Source organism: Giraffa tippelskirchi, chromosome 4, assembly GCF_054371585.1.
Source record: "Giraffa tippelskirchi isolate mGirTip1 chromosome 4, T2T-mGirTip1v1.2.pri, whole genome shotgun sequence".
Classification (NCBI taxonomy): Eukaryota; Metazoa; Chordata; class Mammalia; order Artiodactyla; family Giraffidae; genus Giraffa; species Giraffa tippelskirchi.
The window spans coordinates 161,581,996-161,595,118 of NC_137278.1; the positions used below are offsets into that span (position 1 = coordinate 161,581,996).

The window sequence follows — 13,123 nt, forward strand, 5'->3', positions numbered from 1 at the left end:
AGAGTTGGACCATAAAGAAGGCTGAGCACCAAAGAACTGATGCTTTTGAACTGTGGTGTTGGAGAAAACTCTTGAGAGTCCCTTGGACTGCAAGGAGATCCAACCAGTCAATTCTTTTATTATTATTATTTATTTTAGTTGGAAGCCAATTACTTTACAATATTGTAGTGGTTTTTGCCATACATTGATAAGAATCAGCCATGGGTTTACATGTGTTCCCCATCCTGAACCCCCTCCCACTTCCATCTCCATCCCATCCCTCTGGGTCATCCCATTGCACCAGCCCTGAGCACCCTGTCTCATGCATCAAACCTGGACTGGTGTTCTGTTTCACATATGATAATATACATGTTTCAATGCTATTCTCTCAGATTGTCCCACCCTCACCTTCTCCCACAGAGTCCAAAAGACTGTTCTATGCATCTGTGTCTCTTTTTCTGTCTCGCATACAGGGTTATCGTTACCATCTTTCTAAATGCCATATATATGCGTTAGTATACTGTATTGGTGTTTTTCTTTCTGGCTTACTTCACTATGTATAATGGGCTCCAGTTTCATCCATCTCAGTAGAACTGATTCAAATGAATTATTTTTAATGGCTGAGTAATATTCCATCGTGTATATGTACCACAGCTTTCTTATCCATTCGTCTGCTGATGGACATCTAGGTTGCTTCCATGTCCTGGCTATTATAAACAGTGCTGCGATGAACATTGGGGTACACATGTCTCTTTCAATTCTGGTTTCCTTGGCGTGTATGCCCAGTAGTGGGATTGCTGGGTCATATGGCAGTTCTATTCCCAGTTTTTTAAGGAATCTCCACACTGTTCTCCACAGTGGCTGTACTAGTTTGCATTCTCACCAACAGTGTAAGAGGGTTCCCTTTTCTCCACACCCTCTCCAGCATTTACTGCTTGTAGACTTTTGGATAGCAGCCATTCTGACTGGTGTGAAATGGTACCTCATTGTGGTTTTGATTTGCATTTCTCTAATAATGAGTGATGTTGAGCATCTTTTCATGTGTTTGTTAGCCATCTGTATGTCTTCTTTGGAGAAGTGTCTGTTTAGTTCTTTGGCCCATTTTTTGATTGGCTTGTTTATTTTTCTGGAATTGAGCTGCAAGAGTTGCTTGTATATTTTTGAGATTAATTCTTTGTCCATTGCTTCATTTGCTATTATTTTCTCTCATTCTGAAGGCTGTCTTTTCACCTTGCTTATAGTTTCCTTTGTTGTGCAAAAGCTTTTAAGTTTAATTAGGTCCCATTTGTTTATTTTTGCTTTTATTTCCAATATTCTGGGAGGTGGGTCATAGAGGATCCTGCTGTGGTTTATGTCAAAGAGTGTTTTGCCTATGTTTTCCTCTAGGAGTTTTATAGTTTCTGGTCTTACATTTAGATCTTTAATCCATTGTGAGTTTATTTTTGTGTGTGGTGTTAGAAAGTGTTCTGGTTTCATTCTTTTACAACTGGTTGACCAGTTTTCCCAGCACCACTTGTTAAAGAGATTGCCTTTTCTCCATTGTATATTCTTGCCTCCTTTGTCGAAGATAAGGTGTCCATAGGTACGTGGATTTATCTCTGGGCTTTCTATTTTGTTCCATTGATCTATATTTCTGTCTTTGTGCCAGTACCATACTGTCTTGATGTCTGTGGCTTTGTAGTAGAGACTGAAGTCAGGCAGGTTGATTCCTCCAGTTTCATTCTTCTTTCTCAAGATTGCTTTGGCTATTCTAGATTTTTTGTATTTTATTTCCATATAAATTGTGAAATGATTTGTTCTAGTTCTGTGAAAAATACCGTTGGTAGCTTGATAGGGATTGCATTGAATCTATAGATTGCTTTGGGTAGTATACTCATTTTCACTGTATGTTTCTTCCAATCCATGAGCACAGTATATTTCTCTATCTATTTGTGTCCTCTTTGATTTATTTCACCAGTGTTTTATAGTTTTCTATACATAGGTCTTTTGTTTCTTTTTAGGTAGATATATTCCTAAGTATTTTATTCTTTTCGTTGCAATGGTGAATGGAATTGTTTCCCTAATTTTGCTGTTTTCTCGTTGTTAGTGCATAGGAATGCAAGGGATTTCTGTGTGTTAATTTTATATCCTGCAACTTTACTATATTCATTGATTAGCTCTAGTAATTTTCTGGTGGAGTCTTTAGGGTTTTCTATGTAGAGGATCATGTCATCTGCAAACAGTGAGAGCTTTACTTCTTCTTTTCCTATCTGGATTCCTTTTATTTCTTTTTCTGCTCTAATTGCTATGGCCAAAACTTCCAAAACTATGTTGAATAGTAGTGGTGAGAGTGGGCACCCTTGCCTTGTTCCTGACATTAGGGGAAATGCTTTCAATTTTTCACCATTGAGGATAATGTTTGCTGTCAATCAGTCAATCCTAAAGGAAATCAATCCTGATTATTCATTGGAAGGACTGATGATGAAGCTGAAACTCCAATACTTTGGCCACTTGATGCGAAGAGCCAACTCATTAGAAAAGACCCTGTGATGCTGGGAAAGATTGAAGGCAGGAGGAGAAGGGGACGACAGAGGATGAGATGGTTGGATGGCATCACCGACTCAACAGACATGAGTTTGAGTAAGCTCCAGGAGATGGTGAAGGACAGGGAATCCTGGCTTGCTGTAGTGCACGGGGTCACAAAGAGTCAGACATGACCAAGCGACTTAATAACAAGACAATGGGATACAAAAATTGACACTTATTCTAGTGTGGCAGTAACTTTGACCTTTCAGGATTACTTTATCACTCTTGTCATGCAGAAAAAAATCTTAGTTTTCTCGAACCTAACATTTCCATGAATAGGAAGACTCAAAAAATTAAGATGGAACTTACCAGAAACAAAAAGAAATTAGAGAGTACCTCTTCAATAGATTGTGTTTCTAATAACTTAAGTACTTTATGGAAATACGATAATCTAAAAAAACAAATCTTTTGCATGATTATAAATAAATATCATTTCCTTTAAATTTATTTACATCAAAGGTAGAACTGCTGATGAGTCATATATATTAAAAAACAAAACAAGCTTAAATCACATTAAAGTCTTACCTACTGGACGATGACTAAGGTAATGCCGTAGACTGATATTGCCTAACTGATCTGGTATCACTTGGTCCACTTGAAGACAGACTTCCGTATCTTCACCTCGGATGTCAATTTCCCCATTAACACCAGTAATTTTAAATACCACAACTGACATCTAATAAGGATTGCATAAATAATATTAGTATAACAAATAATTCAAAACAAAATTTAGGAAAAACACAGGAAACTACTATAACCTCTAAAAATACAACTATGACTTAATAAAATAAAAATATATTTGTGACCAATAGAAAGCAGTTATTATATTACAGTGATAAACTTCCACTTCCTTTCTTTCTGCTCAGTCAAGAGAATTGTTTTAGGTCACAAAGATTAAATATATGACAGTTTTGTTACATAATTTTCATTAGCTTTTCATTAAAAGCTGAACACATTTTCTAAGGCATCCATAAGAATACTTCATTAGGTGAAGAAGGCTTAAAATAAACCAGTAACATATTTCTTTTGTAGACAGCCCCTCATAAGGACTGACTACCATCCTTACTATCAAACTTTTTCACAGTAGATTTAATCAAATTAAAATAAAGGTCAAAACACAAAGAATGAAAAAAAGATAGAACCTTTCCTCTTCAACACAATTTTTTAAAAAAATTTGGAAAAATGAAATTCAGAGAATAACAATTCAGTAAGAGTGAAGGAAAAATTTCAAGAGTAGGAAGAGCAAAGTAAATTACCCACAATCTCAGTCAATTATTTTTACATTATCAATGCCCATAAATGGGTACATATTGAATATGAGATAAAGTTGGTGGCATTTCTCTTCATAGACTGTCTCTGAAAAGATTACCAGGTCATCATGACTTTCTTGAGCACCCTCTGAATTTGTACTGATGGCATCTGGAGAGGTTTCACCATAATTCTGCAGGTTTGCACTGGCATTTGTCTGATCTGCTGGGCTCTGGTAATTTGTAGTTGAATTCTTTTTAATACCTGAAATAAGATAAAAATAAACTGATAAATTAAAATCAGTTTATACATGATCCAATAATGTTACATTTATCTAAGCAAAACGGACCGTTCCTTCACCTCTTTCTCAAGCATAGTCTTATTTAAGGAGACAAGAAGCAAAGAAAAATTAAATTGCAGTTAGTCAGCAAAAAGTAAGAAATAACTTTCCACAATAAGGTGTTAGAGATATTAAACCCTAAACTTCGTATGAAAAGAAGTCTACTGCAGCCAACCACAGTCTGTGTTCTTCCTATTGCAGGTGTGGTGCTGGCATTGCTAGCAGTTCCTGGTCTGCCAGCTTTGCCTCCTCTGTTCTATCCAACATTCAGTGATCCCAGTCTGACCACTTCATTTCCCTTTTCAGTATCCTACAGTTCTTCGACATGAAGTTAATACTACTACTGTCAATGTGATCGTTTTCCATCCTTACCAACCTGCTTTAATTCCTCAATGTGCTCTTTTTCAATATTTCTCAAACTCCCCGTGGTAAAAGAAAATTTTTAAAAATTTGTGTTCATAACAGATCAACACTGTTTAGAAATACCATAAAAAAGAATTCTTGAAATGAAAACGAATCTAGAAAAATGAGAAGAGCCAAAGACACAAAACAAAGCCTCGTTTTTTTTTCTCACTTCAATCATGCCTGGATTCTGACTTTATATTAAAAAAAAGAAAAGCTAATAATTCTAAAAATGATTTCAAGGATTAATTCACTGAATGACAAAACTATCAAGTTAGTCATTCTCTAAACCTTTTGCTTACATGATAGCATTTTACAAAGCTCTACTTTGTTGTTGTTATAAACATCTTGATCATAAGTCTTCATAACACTTCACTAAATGCATTATAGAATGAGTATCACTTTCATTCACTGAAAGAACATTCTGCTGAATGGAGCCTGCAAGCAGCTTGTTAAAAATTTCTTTTTTTCAGATGTACATTATAATTTGACATCTGTGTACACTACAAAGTGCACCATCAAAAGACTAGTTTACCAACCATAATGATAAAATTGATCTCTTTCATCCATTTTGACCATTTCCCCATCCCCTTGCCCTCTGGTAACAACCAATCTGTTTTCTGTATCTATAAACTTGTTTTTGCTCTGCTTTCATTTTGGTTTTTAAAAAATATAACCCACAGTATAAGTGAAATCATATAGTATTTGTCTTTCTTTGTAATAATTTTTATTATTATATTTACTACTATATATGATCAGGTTCGGAGAAGGCAATGGCACCCCACTCCAGTACTCTTGCCTGGAAAATCCCATGGACGGAGGAGCCTGGTAGGCTACAGTCCATGGGGTCGCTAAGAGTCGGACACGACTGAGCGACTTCACTTTCACTTTTCCCTTTCATGCACTGGAGAAGGAAACGGCAACCCACTCCAGTATTCTTGCCTGGAGAATCCCAGGGACGGCAGAGCCTGATGGGCTGCCGTCTATGGGGTCGCACAGAGTCGGACACGACTGAAGCGACTTAGCAGCAGCAGCAGCAGCATGATCAGGTTCTAACTCAGTGCCTGACAAAGCAAGTAGGTGTTCAATAAATTACCTATTGAATGGATAAATAAAATGATTTTTAGGTAGGAGAAATGCGTATAAATAAAATTGTAGTATGAATAAATTCACACATTTCACAGGGAGTTCCTAACACTGCCAGCGGTTAAGAACATTTCACTAATAAAATAATATTTAAGATAAAGTAAAAAGAAAGAAAAAAGAATATTCGAGGCACAGGTACAAAGACTGAGGAAGTTTGTCATAGTGAAGATACTGACAGAAAGACTGATATATACTGTATAGTAAATATTACAGTACAACTTAAGTGTAGTAAGCATGTGAGAAAACAGCAGAAATGTAAGCTGAGGCCAGGTCACACAGAGCACTGTCAGTAACATAAAGTTTCTTTCTAAATTAACAGCCTTATAGCAGTTAAAACTTATCAGGACTAAAATGGAAATTGACATGATAATACACACATTTTAAAAGAATACTCTGCCTATGAAATGGAAAAAAAACTGGGGAGACTAGTTTGAAATTTGTGGTGGGCTGGCAGTCCAGCTATGGGTTTGTTCATTTATAAATATGTATATATATTCAAAAATACAAATTCACAATATGTATGTGTATGTAAATGTGTGTGTATGTGTGTGTATATATATGTGTGTATATATATGTTAGTGTTCATATGTGGAAACATACATGAAAGTGAAGTGAAAGTGTTAGTCATTCAGTCATGTCCGACTTTTCTGATGCCATGGACTGTAGCCTGCCAGGTTCCTCTGTCCATAGAATTCTCTAGGCAAGAATACTGAAGTGGTTAGCCATTCCCTTCTCCAGGGATCTTCCCAACCCAGGGATCGAACCTGGGTCTCCAGCACTGAGGCAGATTCATTATCGTCTGAGCCACCAGGAAGCCCATGTAAACACACAAACATGTATATAAAAACACAAAGAAAAATGTCTGAAATTATATATAACAAAAGTCAATGGTAGCTATTTCCAGAATGGGGAACAGTATCAAGGGCTGAATAAGGGTGGTATTACAGTGATACCTTAAATTTTTCTCTAGATATTTCCATGACATCTGATGCTTTCTTTAATAAGAAAGAACTCATATATTTCTTGTAAAACTAAAACAAAACACAGAAAAAATAAGAGTCTTTTCCTAATGAAAATAATTCCTTTAACAGAAATTATTACAGTTAAAGAGAACTATGAATACATAGTCATATATCATTTAAGTATTACACATAAAATCAAATGCCCTCGTATTTTTCAAGATCCTAAAAAACAGTCTACAGCTGGAATCTATTCTAAGACAGTTATTAGAAATGCAGATAAAAATTTATGAACAATGATACTAATTATAGCATCTTATAGCTGTGAAAAAAACTAAAAACAATCTAAACATCCAGTATCAGGGAAACAATTAAAAGGTCAGGGTACACTCTTAAGACAATTTAATAATTTAATACCGGTAAAAAAAAAAAACAGGCTGAAAACCATATATATGGTGTGATACTATACATACATGAATGGAAATATATATATACATTTACAAGATAAATTACAATTGGTATCTCTAGATTGTGGGAATTTTGGGTTATTCTCCAAATTGTAGTAGTTTATATTTTCCAAATTTTCCACATTGAGTGGTAGTCACTTTTATTATTTAATTTTCAGAAATAAGAAAATCACTGATACTTTCTGAGAATAAATGGAGATGTTTTCCACAGGAACACTGTTTTTGAAGCATCATTTGATCACAAAACAGAAATCTTCTATTAAAGTAGAATCTTAAGCCATAAAGGGGGCAAGGGAACTAAGCAATAGAGATATCTGAATCAAGAATACATTTCTATGACCCTTATCAGCACCTCATCTATATTTAACTGGTAAAGTATGCTGGGAAGAAGATTACTGTGAATGGCCTATAAAAGGGCTTTTTGTTTACATACAGTAATCATTTCCCAAGTCTGGGGTGCTGGCATAGCAAACTGGTTGGTTAAAAGCTTAGGTTCCTGAGTCAGACCAATTGTGATCCAAATCTGCCTCTATTACTTCTTACCTGGACATTAATTTCTCCAAGCTTCAGTTTCTAAAGCTATGAGCCTTTCCTAACCTAAGCCATTTTCAACTATATCAATAGGCTTTTACTCTTCATATGCAAAGTAATTCATATTTGCCTCTCTTAAAGTTCAAGGTCTGTACAGGCAACTATTCTCTGGCTATGGTCCACGGTTTTATTCCTGTTCACAAAGTCCCTAATGCCTTAGTGATGGGGATGTGTCTAATACTAAGTCATTCCTAATGGTCTGTACTGGGGCGTTCGTTGCTTCTGAATAAAATAGGGGAATCAGGTAGTTCCATCATACACTATCACGTATGAAGGAGAATTCTGGTTATGGGAATCAATAGATCCATTCTGGAAAAATTACAGTCACAGAACCACATAGAATCAACAAGTCCATTCTGGAAAAATTAGTCATAGAACCACATAGATGCATTCTGGAAAAATTACTGTCATAGAACCACACAGGCTGGAAAAATTACAGTCATAGTTGAGAATTCATCATGCAAATTAAGCCCATCTAATCAAATTCCAGATACAGGGGTCCCTGTGATAGAGGCTAGTGGCATTAATGATCTAAATGATTTTATGATCTAAATGACTATATATAAATAACTTTATGATCTAAATGACTATATATAAATAAGTGCTAAACATCATCCATAAAAATGAAGGAGTATCTGGTCAAAAGAAGCACTAGAACAACTATTAGGAAGTTAGGTACAATGTTCTTTGTATTGTGTGTGTATGTATGTATAAATAAACCTTTTTAGGCTATGACTGATTACTGAATATAACTAAAAAAACCTTAAATGCCACTTCTAAGATTTGTGTGTATATAAATTCTTAAATTGTATTGCTTTACCTTTTTCCAAAAATATATGACTATCACTTCCATCACTTTCTAATAACTGTTCTTCCAATATCATGCTGTCAAGTGAAATGGTATCCAGTGAGGTTTGTGAGGGGCTTTTTCTCATGTTCTTACAAGGAGTAGAGAGTGGAGCCAAGCTGGGTGGGCAACGCTCCTTAGGCTTTCCACTGTTAACAAACAAAATTATCAGAAAATCATCACATAAAAGGAAAAGGATACTTTCTAAAGAATACTTCAAACAAAATATATATATATATATATATAATATACACAAAGTTTTAAAATTATATTGTCTAAGGATAAGCTCAAAGTATTTTCATCTTCTGAAAAATGTATTTTTCCATGTGCTAATTTTAACAATGCCTCATTTATCATGATTTTCTGCCCAAAGCCAAAAGATACTCATAAGCACATGCACACTCTCGTGTGTTGTGTGCGTGCACGTGCACACACACACAATTAAACAAACTCCCACTCCAAATCCAACAGTAAGTCATTACCTTAAGAATGACTGTGATTTAAGTGTTCTGATGGTGGGTGCTTCTTCTTTACCGATTTCCACATTCTCAGAGAGTGAAGCTGTTTCTGGAAGCAAATCTTCAGCCTTAAAGATTGACTCTATGGTTTCACTTCTTTTACTAGTTAAACTATTTGAAAGTATGTTCTGATTACCACCATCATCAAATGACAGTATACTGGAATCTTCTCTGTAGTTTAAGACACTATTTGAATCTGTGTAAGATGAATCCTTCTTGCCACTTGTTTCTGATCCAATTTCTCCTGAGCCACTTTGGCAAACAATTCCACTACTTTCATCTTCGCTTATTTTCCCTAAATTTTTATCTGATAAATAATCCAGAGAAGAAATACCTTTTTGCAGATTTGTATCACTAGCTGATTTAAAAAGCAAAGGATCCTTCGAAGGGACATGGCTAAGGTCAACACTCATAGATCTGTTGTCTGACATATGATTAAGAGTTACACTTCTAATTTGATTTATTCCACTACTAACTTGTTTTCTTTTAGAAGACAAAAATTCTTCATTTTCTGCAGGCAAATAATCTGGAACCACTGGGCTCACACTTTCAGAAACAGGAGACTTAAGAGTGTTTGCTTGATCCACAGGATGTAGCAAAAGAGCCACTTCTGCACTTTTAAGTAAAATTCCGATGCAAACAGATGTCTGACTAGCTGGACTGCCAGTCACAGCTTCTACATCTTTCCTTAAATTCTCTGAAAGCAAAATAAGTGACTCGTGGAGGAAAAGCAAGAGCAAATACTGGTAGTGATTGATTTGCATACTGACATGTTTACGAACGTGAACCAGGACATGAATATCTGCATCTGATGATGGTGAAGGAAATCTTAAAAATGTATCTGAAGGTTTCTGTCCACCATTGGTCAAGGGATCAGATTCTGTACTGTAATACTCCTTCAAGAGCTTTTTTCGCTTCCATCGGCCAGTCAGATCACTAGACTCACTTTGTGATGTATTTAGAGAGATATGATTACAAGTCTGCAGCGATTTTTGTGACACTGCATACCTTTTTGGTTGACAAATCCAGATGGAAAGAGGGAAAGAATCTACAAAATTTATTGGTCGTCCTTTTCCACTTTTCATCCCTTCATAATCTACCCAAAATTGAGAAAAGTACACAGCCCAAACATCCGTGGCAGCAGAAGTTTTAAGAGTGTGTTTATTCAACTTGGGGGTAACATTGCCTTTATAAACTTCATGCAGTTTCGTATCCTGTTCATGAGCATGTCTCTGGAAGATTGGATGCAGAAGATTAAAATTGTCACCAGATTTCGGGAAACTGGTATATGTTTTACTGAAAAAATCACAATCTTTGAAGTCTTGAAATAAAGCTTCTAAATCAGAATGTCGACAGTTTGGACAGTGTCTTGTATTTGTAGCAATCATTTCAGAACTCTGAATAGAAATTGCACGTGGTTGATCTTGATGACACTCAGATTTCATTTCAGAAGGAATGACAAACTATAAGAGAAAAAAAAGCTAATATAGCCTGACTTACAAATTCACACAGCTTGAAGATAAAATAATATGACAGCACAGAAATCCTTTTTGACATTTCTCCCCAAAACACTATTTTTCTATCCTGACATAAAATATTCTCTCCCCCCAAATCTTATTAAACCAAATGAAAAAGGCTTAAATGATTAACAACTAAGAAAAGAACCAAAGGGGAAAAAAACCACAATGAAAGATGTACATAACACACATATTTGTAGATTATCACAAAATAAAAGGGACAAAACTGAATTAAATCAAGTAAACCAAGTATTAAATGCTTACTATGCCCTGAGTATATAAGTGCCAAGTTTGGAAGAGAGAATTTTTTGTCATGATATTTTAAATTCAAGTGACCTGGAGGATGACTAGATAAGTAAATGGGATGACTGGATAATTGTCATTTGAGTCATTTATTTGGGAGAAAACTATTAAGAAAATAAACATAGGAGTATAGGTCAAACTATTTACTACAATTATTTTCTACAAATAATAAAGCCCAGTCTTCAAAATATTTACAACAAAGAGTTCAAACTATATTACTATCTTTTTTAGCTTCCTTCCTTTAAAGTTCAAATCTCCATGGAATTCTAATTATCAACTACTTGGCAGCAATAAAAAGGAACTTTCTATTATCTTTAGATATTAATAACAGAATAAATGCAACAAATAAAGCCCAGACACAATTTTAAAACTGCACTGTATTATTTACCCTTATTAAAAATTTTTTTATCAGCTCTGGTAAGAAGCAGGGGGAAAAAATGACATTTAGGACTTCCCTGGTGGTGTAATAGGTAAGAATCCACCTGTCAATGCAGGGTACATGGGTTCAATCCCTGGTCCAGGAAGATTCCACATGCTGCCAGGCAACTAAGCCCATGAGCCACAAGCACCGAAGCCCACATTCTAGAGCCTGTGAGCCACAACTACTGAGCCCGCACACTGCAACTACTGAAGCCCATGTACCTACAAACTACCCTCTGGAACAAGAGAAGCCACCACACTGAGAAGCCTGCACACCTCAGCTAAGAGTAGATCCTACTCGCTGCCGCTAGAGAAAGCCTGAGCACAACAATGAAGACCCAGTGTAGTCAAAAATACAACAAATTATAAAGAAAAACTAACTTATTTCTACTGCTTACCTCCAAATGGATGAGCAGTGGAAAAAAGAAAAAAAGAAGAAAAGTAGAGAAAGAAGGAATGGGGAAGAGAGAGGAACCAATCCCTTAAAGCTTCTACAATTGAAAACAGATTAAAATTAAAATTAAGATTGCAATGAAGTTGACTTATATTTGAGCACCCATCTTAAATCCTGGAAATTACAATGCTGTTAACTTTTCTTCTGTAAAAATGGTTTTATTCTCACAGCCACTTGTTTATATGGTACCTTTAGCATTAAGCCATCGACTCGAATATCAACATGCTCGTCAGATTTTGAATTGTCATTCAACTTGTACACAGCCATAAATTGATTAAGACTTTGTTTTAAATCCAACACAAACTGATTTAACCATAAAATACTTCTTTCATCCACAGTAAACTGTAGTGCATTCAGCTGGCTATAAAGGTTGGGAGATGGAACTGTGGAGAAAAAAAATTTAGAAAGATTTTTAATAAACCGATAGTTCTAAATTTTCCCTGAGAACAGAAAATACATGTTTAGGCTTTATTTTTTCCACATTAACATTAAATGTTTTGCAATGTTATTTACAAAATTTAAGTGATACTATATGTGGAAGGGGATGGTAGCAAACATGTCTAGAGAGACAGGAAACATCTTCAATGCCTCACTAATAGAAAAATATACAGTTTGATCTAAATCTGACTGCATAAATAGAGGTATTGTTTGGATTTCTTTTCCTAATGTTACAGTCACCAAGAAGCAAACTTCAAAAATTTTACCTTCTTGCTCAAAGTATCACATCAAAGTTGCGATCCTCAGTCATGTATTTCTGCAAGGATTTACTACCTGACTTAATCTGAATTCTCTAAAATGAAAGAACCAAGCCTAATGACTAATTTCTTATGAAAGTGCTAAGTGAGACAGTTCTCCTTGAGGAGGGACCATTCACAAGTTTTATTCTCCACTTAATCCTAGCCTAGAACAGTATCTGGTGCCAAGTAAAAAATCAAGTATCTCTTGAATAATCAAACAAATACACTCATAGACCCTCCAAAACACTGGACTCTTATGGGTTGAATAAATATTATAGTGCTAATTTATGTTAAACTAATATTCATAGTTAGAGTGTATCACTCCCTGAAATCTGTATCTATTGCTTCATAAAAGCCATTATCATTTTTAGAGTATTTTGATGAAGATCTTTTATTCCAAAATTTCCGACCTACTTACTTTTACCAAAGCAAACAGTATGAATATCTAGAACTTTTAAACTATGCTAATTTAAGGAAAATAAACACAAGGTGTGAGATACCAGTAGAGAAATGACATTGTAACAATGTCTTGAAGAGGATTTGTTTTCTTTCATTCATTTACTTTCTTTCAGCAAAGATTCAAAGAAGACAATTACATTTACTGTATTGTATTAAGCACAAGCAATATAA

General features: G+C 35.2%; 1 protein-coding gene across 6 annotated transcripts in view; it reads right to left on the reverse strand.

The window, feature by feature from the left end:
- Positions 1-13,123, reverse strand: part of BLTP3B (bridge-like lipid transfer protein family member 3B) — an 83,258-nt gene that overhangs the window by 13,057 nt on the left and 57,078 nt on the right. For all 6 annotated transcript variants that reach the window (XM_081595373.1, XM_081595377.1, XM_081595374.1 and 3 more), the window contains 5 exons: positions 11,946-12,139; positions 9,027-10,525; positions 8,518-8,693; positions 3,914-4,056; positions 3,070-3,220 (listed from right to left, as the gene is read on the reverse strand). In XM_081595373.1, coding sequence (XP_081451499.1) covers positions 3,070-3,220; positions 3,914-4,056; positions 8,518-8,693; positions 9,027-10,525; positions 11,946-12,139 — 2,163 coding nt within the window. The remainder of the gene's footprint in view (positions 1-3,069; positions 3,221-3,913; positions 4,057-8,517; positions 8,694-9,026; positions 10,526-11,945; positions 12,140-13,123) is intronic.